Source organism: Protomyctophum parallelum (genome assembly GCF_964188405.1).
Source record: "Protomyctophum parallelum genome assembly, chromosome: 23".
NCBI classification, from domain to species: Eukaryota; Metazoa; Chordata; class Actinopteri; order Myctophiformes; family Myctophidae; genus Protomyctophum; species Protomyctophum parallelum.
In genome coordinates, this window is record NC_139715.1 from 15,476,986 (window position 1) to 15,486,667 (window position 9,682).

Consider the following 9,682-nt stretch of genomic DNA (forward strand, 5'->3'; position numbering starts at 1 on the left):
GGACGAGCTGTATTGTTGTTTCATGAAGGGCGTACGAGGAAGTTATTAAAAACATTAGTCAACCCAAATTCATAGTTTACTTTAGAACTGTTTGGGAGTTGTATTATAGGCTATATAGGCAAATAAACAACGAAAATATGCCCGGAAAGAAAGTGTGTATCGTCGGATCTGGGAACTGGTAACCTTGCGTTTTGATTTGTACGGTTAATAGAGAACATGATTTCATTCATCAAGCATTTATTTATTTATGCAATAGCCTCCCATCGTTATGATGTGTCCTGTCATGCATGCCATGTCTGCAGGGTCGCTGTATAACCGTTAAATCCTGTCAATCCGGTTTAATTTGACACATTTTCTCTGCTCCAAGCCCTTTTAAGTGTTAAATAAATACAAATACATACAGTGTTTTTTCCTAAACCAATAAGGCCGCCATCAGCCATTACATTTTTAACAAATTCATGTCAGTCACATTTCTTCCACTCTCCTGTAAACGCAGTGAAAAGTATGGCCACCTTAATTCACCATCAAATATATAGCCTATGCATCCTTATCCACTGTTGCCAAAGGGCCACGTATTGTAGTGCCAAAATCAAATTCAGGTTGATTGGCCACATTTTCATTATGGAATTGGCATTGATGGTTGAAATTGTACCATAAATGTAGGCTAGTATATCCTAACTGCATACCTTAATTTCCTTGCCTTGTAGGGGTTCAGCTATTGCCAAGATCATTGGACACAATGTCAAAGGAAACAACAGGTTCGACCCCATAGTTAACATGTGGGTTTACGAAGAAATGATCGAGGGACAGAAACTCACAGAAATCATAAATACAAAGCATGAAAATGTCAAATACCTGCCAGGTCATCAGCTGCCCAAAAATGTGGTAAGTGTCACATTTCTTGGGGCTTTTACTGATTTTAGTTTGATAAGACCAAGGCAGATGATTATATATATTGCTGCTTGTGCATTTGACTTTTACTGCAGTCTTAGAACTGGGCTTGATTGTATTAATTGTAAGAAATTACACTTTGATAAGATGGATGAACTTTGACCTACATTCTTACAAATCATCTGATCTGTGAACTACACTCTTATTACAGTAACATACATTTCATCATCATTTTTCGACCACGGTCGAGATCATGGATTTCACAATGCCACGCCAGACTTTTCGGTCCTTCATTGCCATCCCCAGTTCCTGCTTACTTGCATACATTTAAACATACATGCAAACATTCTTGAACTCCAATAGTTAATATTAAGATATATTTTCCTTTGGTATTTCTTTAACCCATTTAGACCTTTGAACTGATTCTACAAACGTCTTCTAAATCATGACAGTTCTCAGAAAAACCCTATGTCTCAGTGGTTCTCAAACTATTTCATGTCAAGGACCCCCCAGAAGCAAAGATTTGAGTTAAAAACGTTTGCTGTGAAAGAATATTGATATTCAAAGATTTGTGCCACCTTTTCATGATTCTTCAAAAATAGCACATCTGCAAGCTCGTAGATCTGCTATTTTTCTTTTTTTTGCCTCCTGGCCTCCCCCTGGCCTCCCCCCGGCTGGCCAGGGGGAGGCAGTTTAGAGACCAGGATTACTGCATGTTTTTTGTGAGGGTACCTACCCTGGGGGACACGGGGAGAACATGCAAACTCCACACAGAAAGGCCCTTTCGCCAACCCCGCCTTCGGGTATGGGCACTGATGACGCGGAGGAGGAAACACGCCGCCAGCACCCACAGCGCCCCGAGCAGGAATCGAACCCAGGACCTTCTAGCTGTGAGGCGACAGCACTACCAACTGTGCCACTGTGCCCGTGATCTGCTATTTTTCAATAGCTGAAGTATAACATAATGCTTAAAAACACCAAAAGGGGTATGTTGCTCTAATAACGGTCATTGCTAATGTGGACAACAACTTCTTCTTTGTCTGATGTCTGAATAGGTTGCAGTTCCAGAAATCACAGAGGCTGTGAAGGGAGCCAAGATCCTGGTCTTTGTCATCCCGCACCAGTTCATTGGGAAACTCTGTGAACAGATGAAGCCTCACATTGCAGAAGGAACCATTGGGATATCACTCATCAAAGTAAAACCCTATAATAATACCAGTGGTTCTTAACTCTGGTCCCATCCTGGGGACGAATACCAAACGAGTCGCCCATTTATGCTCAAACGGTTAAACCCAACCTTATTCCTAACCTTAACCTCAGTAAAACTATGCCTAAACCTAACTCTATTCCTAAACTTAACACCAGTAAAACTATGCCTAACCCTAAACGTATTTCTAACCTTATTCTCAGTCAAATAAAATAAAGAATACAAGAACGGCGGAGTGAGGACGGCGGAAAAAAAGCAAGGGCGAGATGGATTATGGGCGACGGTACCTGTTACCCTGGGGACCAGAGAGATTAGTGATGCGGTATTGTGATTAGCCAACGTGATGTGGTCTTGTGAATCAAAGGTGTTTAAAGCTTTGGGGGGCGTCTGGTTAAAAGGATAAGGTTATACATGGCTCAGGCCAGGGATCCCTGTCTCTGAATCAGAATACTTTTCCAGGCCTGTAATTTCCTAATTGTAGGGGCAAGGCTACTTGGTCTTACTCTATGGTGTTATTTTAGGGCACAAACACCAAACAGATTAGTCCACGAAAAATATGTGGACTAAATATATTGTTTTCTGACCTTGTGAAATGGGCAGTACACAATGTGAATAACACACAGAAACAATTAATTGATTTTCTTTAATGACGTAGTATTAGCTGTCTGTAACCGTCTATGAACTACAATTTCCATAATGCTTTGTTGCACTGCTCCTCCTTGTGGTCTTACTGAGACATGTAGTCCAGGAAGTACGTGAGCCCAGTGTCCATGGCATCATGGACACTGAAATACTAAATTATCTAAAAACACATATTACCCAATACCCACGTTAAAAAAGAAAACCTCAGGAGTGTTTCTTGTCTCCCGAACATCATTAAAATAAGATCTGGTTGCAAAAGGGGTGAAGTGTGAAGGAGTACATGATCACTATTGTGTCCAGTAATTGAACCATGGTTTACTGTAGGGCGTGGATGAAGGACCAGAGGGTTTGAAGCTCATCTCAGACATCATCAGAGAGCAGCTGGGCATTGACGTCAGTGTCCTGATGGGGGCCAACATTGCTAACGAGGTGGCAGACGAGAAGTTCTGCGAAACCACCATCGGTCAGATTTCCTTTTTACAAATGTATTGGATATATATTTATTCGTGTCAGTATCTTATTTTGTCAATTAATTACATATGCATTATTTTGTATCTATACATAACTGATGATTGATAAAAGTATAGTATAGTTTTAGGAAACCTTTCAATCTATCAGAATTTACATAATTGTGTACTGTAGGCTATTTGAAGTCATAGTTATTTGAGACCAATTATTGATATGCTCATATCAGAACAAAGGGATTTAGGCGTCGGTGGCTCAGGGGTAGAGTGGCCGGATGGTAACCTTGGCTCCGCTCTCAAAGGGCATGCACCTACGGACAGCTGCAATTCGAAACTGGGAGTCCCCCCCACCCCCTTTTCCCCTCACTGTATATGTTTCTTTTCCCTTTTTACCTCCTTTATGATGAATTCCTGTTCTGTTCTTTGGCTATATAGAAGTGTCTATTTGTACGTCTCTAAATGTTTTGATGAATTGAACAAGGTGGACCCTCTTGTAAACAAGTGTAATGCTTTATTGGGTCGTCCACTCACAGTTAACAGTCTTTGTATTGAGTTGTGCTGGAAATGTACTGTAATTCTGCAAACTGTTAATAAATATTTCAATCAATCAATAAAAAAAAACGCCAGATTACCATCCGCCAGTTCGAACTGGCAACCGCCAAGGTTGCCAGTTCGAACCGGGGCTCCCCCAGAGTTAGTGTCGAAGTGTCCTTGAGCAAGACTCTGAACCCCTAATTGCTCCTGATGTGCTGGTTGGTGCCTTGCTTTGTTTCCGCCACCATCTGTGTATGAATGTGTGTGTGAATGTAATGCACAATCTATGTAAAGCGCCTTCGATAAAGGCGCTATATAAATGCACCATTTAGGTTTCCCTTTAAGGCAGTTGGTTTTGGGGGGGTCTTTCTAACATGAATTATAATCAGTTTTTCTTTATATTGTAGTAAGTAAGTAGCCTTGCCGAGCCATGAGGCCCATAGGGCAGGAGCCTATCTCCTGTTTCTTTAGCGTGAGGCAGCTTGATGTACAAGTACACCCCCTGGACATGACGCTAGTATGTCGCAGGGACTTACACCCCAATCCAATCCTTGATGCTGAGTGTCAAGCAGGGAGAGGGAGGCATTGGGTCCCATTTTTAGAGTCTTTGGTATGACACGGCCGGGGATGGGGGGATCGAACCCCAACCTCCCAGTCTCAGGGCGGACACTCTAACCACAAGGCCACTGAGCTTTATATTGGCGAAATCCACAATGTTTCATCTTAAAAAATGTACTATTGTTTATTTTTTGTACATTAATTTAATCCTGTTCAGGTGCAAAGAACGAAGCAAATGGGGTCATCTTCAAAGAGATGCTTCAGACTCCCAACTTCCGCATCACAGTGGTCCAGGAAAGCGACACAGTGGAGCTCTGTGGAGCTCTGAAGGTGAAGCCATATTCTAAGCTTTAACCCATTTTTAAGACCCGAGGCCAATTCTACAAGTGCCTTCTGAATCAGTACTTCTCGGACCGGCCCAGGTGTGCGCGTCACCACCATTCACTGTGTGTATGACGGCGACACCCCCGCTCTCACAGATAGGGGATTTCATCCCCCCCACTGTCCCCTGACTGTTTTATTTATTTATTTATTATAATTTTTATCCCATGATTTTGTAACCCATTTTTCAACCCTTTGTCAATTATCTAATGTGATACTTGGCTCTACACACCCTCCGCCAACCTGGGGAGAGCAACAGACTTGAACTCATGCTTCCTTCATGCCTGAGTGTCCAAGTTGCTCCTTTACACCTGACAGGGGGGAGTTTCCCTGGTTGGACGTAGCGCGTAGAAGGAACACGTTATTCCAACCAGTTCTTTGACTGTTTTTTTTTGTGTTTGTTTGTTTTTGAACACCAGAACATATGAATAAAAATTCCATCTCTGTTCGGCTTTTAGGCTTTGAAGTTGCACAGGGCAGATAATGACAAATACTGACATATTTAAAAACGTCAAACTTTCTAGAAAACCGTAATAGTGAAAATAGCTGATCTACAGTGATGCATTGTGAGCTTGTAGATCTTTCCACTATTCCTGGAAATGTTTGAAAATATATGAGAAATCTTCAACATGGAAAAGATTATGACAATCATGGCAAAATAATTGCGATTATCTCAGATAACTAGCGATTAGACTTATGTAGTAATTGTGCCAGGCCATCTCTCTCTCCCCTCCTGCAGAACATCGTGGCGGTGGGCGCTGGTTTCTGCGACGGCCTCGGGTTCGGGGACAACACCAAGGCTGCAGTGATCAGACTGGGTCTGATGGAGATGGTGGCCTTCGCCAGGATCTTCTGCAAGGACCCGGTGAACTCCGTCACCTTCCTGGAGAGCTGCGGGGTCGCCGACCTCATCACCACCTGCTACGGCGGACGCAACCGCAAGGTGGCCGAGGCCTTCGCCAGAACCAACAAGGTGAGATGGATGGCTAATTCGTTTTTGCATTTTCAGGATCACAGTGTCAATTTCTTTAAATATGTTTTAACACCAGTTGAATATTGCTGCCTTGTGGAGGATACTATTTCCTATGTCTATAGGGAGCTATATAAGAATGGTTCTCACAATGGGATCTGGGGGGTCCCCAGAAAAATGAGTTCAACCAATTTAATGCTATATACAGTACATCAGCTATTTTGAAATGGCTTGTAGATTTGCTATTTTCAAAACATCTTTGAATTGGAAATATGTTTGCTAATAATCGTTTGTTTTGTAACTCAACTCAACTGTTTGTATTTATTTTGAAGCTGGAATCCATAACCTTTTTACTATTTAATAAAAAGGTAAAACATATATTTAAAACAAACAGTATGGTAGAATATGCTAATTGTACGGTTTTACTACTGACAACCTCAATTCAGCAACTCCCACCGCAAAGGTAGAAAACCCTCCGCTGCGCGTCAGGTCTGCCTACGCCTCCCGGCCATACCCGGTAACCTGAGACCTCTCGTGGCGTAATGCTTTAATGTATAACACAACTTTGGTTCTATTGATCCTGTGGACACTCTTAGTCAGTGTATGGAAATATCAATGAGTGCTCCGTCATAGCTCAACAGTAGAAATGTTGGCACTCGTGCAAGGGAACCAGGTTCAAATCCCAGGACAGGGGGGGGACATTACATTTAGATTGGAACTTTAAAACACGTCTAATAAAACTGTATTGAAAGTTGATTGAGCTGAAAGCAGCATCATAAATGCAGTGTACTGTATGTGTGTTTTTTTCCCCCCAGTCTATCACTGAGCTGGAGGCAGAAATGCTCAACGGCCAAAAGCTCCAGGGTCCCCAAACCTCGGCTCAGGTGTACAAGATCCTAAAGAAGAGGGACATGGCTGACAAGTGAGTCCATTTACCTCCGAACCGATTAAGCCAGAGTTATACTTGTTTGCAGATCTACTTAGGAGCTTGTAGTTCGGCTATTTTGATGCGCTACTTTTTGACCTGGGAACGATTCTACAAATGTCTTCTAAATCCTGACAGTTTTCTGAAAAAACCTATGTTTCTGTCATTGCTGCTCAACCTTTTTCATGTCAAGGACCCCCGTCTGAAAATATGTTGTTCCAGGGGCCTCCCCAGTAGCAAAGATTTGAGTTAAAAATGTTCGCTCTGAGATTTGCACTACATTTTCATGATTTTTCAAAAATAGCAGACCTACAAGCTCATAGCGCGGCACTCTGTGGCGCTCTATGAGCTTGTAGATCTGCTATTTTTCAATAGCTAAACGATAACATGTTTAAAACACCAAAAGTGGTTCCCACCCAGAATGGGTTAACTAATGCTTTAGTTGGACAATCCAACCAATAATCTTAGCCTGTCAACTTTCCATCAAATTCCATGCAGCCGCCGCAGCGCTCCTACCCCATCTTCTGGAGCTGACGCGTAAATGCACTTTGTACCACAGTTGGCTAGACATTTGTCCAGTTGTGCACCGTGGAGATCATGCATGTTTACTTTCTGAACACTACAGCAGGCGCTTTATTCTATTTAACTAATTTGTGCACCTTCAACCTGACATGGGAGGACCAGTTGATGTGATGTCATCTAGCGAAGAGTTTGGTGATAAGCCCATATACGGTCAGCACTCTGTCAATGACATGATTGGACTCCTCAGATTCTTAGCTATAGGTGTCTCATTTATCAAACTTACATTCAGTTTCTCTTAGCACTGCACAACCCAACTAACTTGTTATTAATCATTTTGATTGATACGCAAAAGGGATATGTGCACTATGAGCACAGTGGATCAAAATGTCATTCTCTGGCAGCAACAATATAATGAGTAGCACATTGTAGAAGGTTAAATGTATTTGATTCGTACACATTTGAAGCCTTGTTAACTGCATTCATGTGATGACCAGGTTTCAAATGTTTTTTGTTCAGAGGAAAGGTTTTTTTAAATCAGTGTCGGGAACAGACATAGCGCCATTGGCCCGAGATCCACGTCAATTAAAGCTCATTATTTATTAAACATTTCCTGAAAGATCTGATTGGACCGCATGGTTCTGCTTGTATCTTTTGACCTACAGGTTTCCTCTGTTTTCCGCTGTCTACCTCATCTGCTTTGAGGGAAAGGCGGTCAAAGACTTCATCACGTGTCTCCAGAATCACCCAGAACACATCTAAACGGACCAGTGTGCAAACAAACGCCACCGTCAGTCTGTCACTTACAGCAGTGGTTTTCAACCAGTGGTCCTTGAGGGGGTTCCTGGAGAGTTGGTAACCAAGCAGACCCTTGTAGATCTAGAGCGTAAAATGAAACCAAATGGACCTGTACGGGTCCATTACTCCATTCGGTTTCATTTTACGCTCTCAAGAGTTACATTACCTAGTCTGCATTGCTGTAGACTTTTTTTACACAATTAGAAAATGTAGAACAATTGTTATTTTGATCAACGTTTGCCTGTTATCTCATGGTACCAACATCAATACAGCATGCAATTGTGTGTCAATGATAACAAAATATTCTTTTAGTTTTGGGTCTGAGGGGCTACAGTAGATGTCAAATGGTGGTCTGTGGCTCAAATGCTGAATAAATAATGAGCCTTGATATGAAAAGGGTTGAAACCACTGACTTACAGTACCAGCAGGGTCTGAATGGGATTAATGGTCAAAAAGCACAAAAAGAAAACTACAACTTCGGCACTTTAACTTCACTTGAAGTTCTCCTTTCTAAATTTCGTCCAACCTTGCCTTGATTTGTGCATCTTTTTAGCTACTTTAGTATTTTTAGTAACTATTTGCAAACGATGAGGTTGTTTTATGTCAATGTAGCAGAATTGCTTAGTGGCCTTGTGGTTAGAGTGTCCGCCCTGAGACTGGGAGGTTGGGGTTCAATCCCCGGCCGGGTCATACCAAAGACTCTAAAAATGGGACCCAGTGCCTCCCTGCTTGACACTAAGCCTAATATCTAATCTTCCATCTGTATAGCCTATTCCTATTGGCAGATCACTCTATATAGCCTGTTCCTATTGGCAGATCACTCTGTATAGCCTGTTCCTATTTGCAGATCACTCCACTTTAGTTGAACTTGAGAGAATGTTTTATGATCTGACATGGTGGCTCAAATATAAAATGTAAAATAAATATAAAATAAAAAATGACAGCGTCTGGATCAAAAATGGTGAGCTTGGGTTGAAGTGTTGGGTGTGCACTCAGAGAGATTTAACTTCCCATCAGGTTGTCACGGGGGGGGGGGGGGGGGTTGAGGGTTATCATCATATATAAATGTACTTATATTGATCCCATAAACAATTTAATATAGCCGCTGCCTAGGTATGGTTTTGCCCACTCAATTCATAATTAATGTTCCAATTTTGGAGCTCTGGAACCAAAAAGAACTGAACAGGTTCCCATTGGGAACCAACGGGGTGGAAAAGGGGTCTGAGAGAGGCCCTCTGAGAGTGCACAAATGGATCCTATGGATCCATTTGGATCAGTTACATATAATTGTAAAGGTCATTTAGAGGCTATAGCTCTTTGATTTTCTGGTAATGATATTGTCCGCTCATTTGTATGTCCATGTGAAAAACAGAATTTTGACAAACATGTGCTGCCAGCATGGTAATGACCCCTGCAGGTGCCCTTTGAGAGTGGGTTTCAATAAAAATATGCCATGAAAAATATGGTTGTCAGTGCCATTTATAAAGCCCTGCATTGACTTCTTTCAGACAGCAGGTGTCAGGGCAACAACATGAAACCAAAATACTTGATAGTCACATAACTCATGATTTTCATCAATTATTTTATTGTCAAAAATCATGAAAAACTGGTATTATTTAAACATAATACATACTAAATACTACATAGTATGTTGTTTTTTCATTGTTTGACGATAAAAAAAATGATGAAACACGTGAACAACTACATAGGCTACTATAGTATTTTGTTTTTCTTGGTTTTCAAAAAATAATGTTGAAAATCATGAAAAACTTCACTATAGTATGTAGTTTTTC

General features: G+C 41.5%; 1 protein-coding gene across 1 annotated transcript; it reads left to right on the plus strand.

Annotated features, from left to right (window-relative positions):
- The first annotated feature begins 25 nt into the window (after window positions 1–25).
- LOC310854169 (glycerol-3-phosphate dehydrogenase [NAD(+)], cytoplasmic-like) lies at window positions 26–7,971 on the plus strand. Its single transcript, XM_083758701.1, has 8 exons — window positions 26–178; window positions 708–885; window positions 1,947–2,087; window positions 3,065–3,203; window positions 4,514–4,626; window positions 5,417–5,650; window positions 6,463–6,569; window positions 7,757–7,971. The coding sequence occupies exons 1-8, from the start codon at window positions 138–140 to the stop codon at window positions 7,851–7,853; spliced, it is 1,050 nt and encodes a 349-aa protein (XP_083614827.1). The 5' UTR covers window positions 26–137; the 3' UTR covers window positions 7,854–7,971.
- The last annotated feature ends 1,711 nt before the right edge of the window (window positions 7,972–9,682 follow it).

Excerpts from the sequence above, each read along its gene's own strand:
- LOC310854169 (XM_083758701.1), top strand. The coding sequence starts at position 138 with ATGCCCGGAAAGAAAGTGTGTATCGTCGGATCTGGGAACTG. Across the intron at positions 179-707 it reads ATCGTCGGATCTGGGAACTG|GGGTTCAGCTATTGCCAAGA; the intron begins GTAACCTTGCGT and ends CTTGCCTTGTAG. Across the intron at positions 4,627-5,416 it reads AGCTCTGTGGAGCTCTGAAG|AACATCGTGGCGGTGGGCGC; the intron begins GTGAAGCCATAT and ends CCCCTCCTGCAG.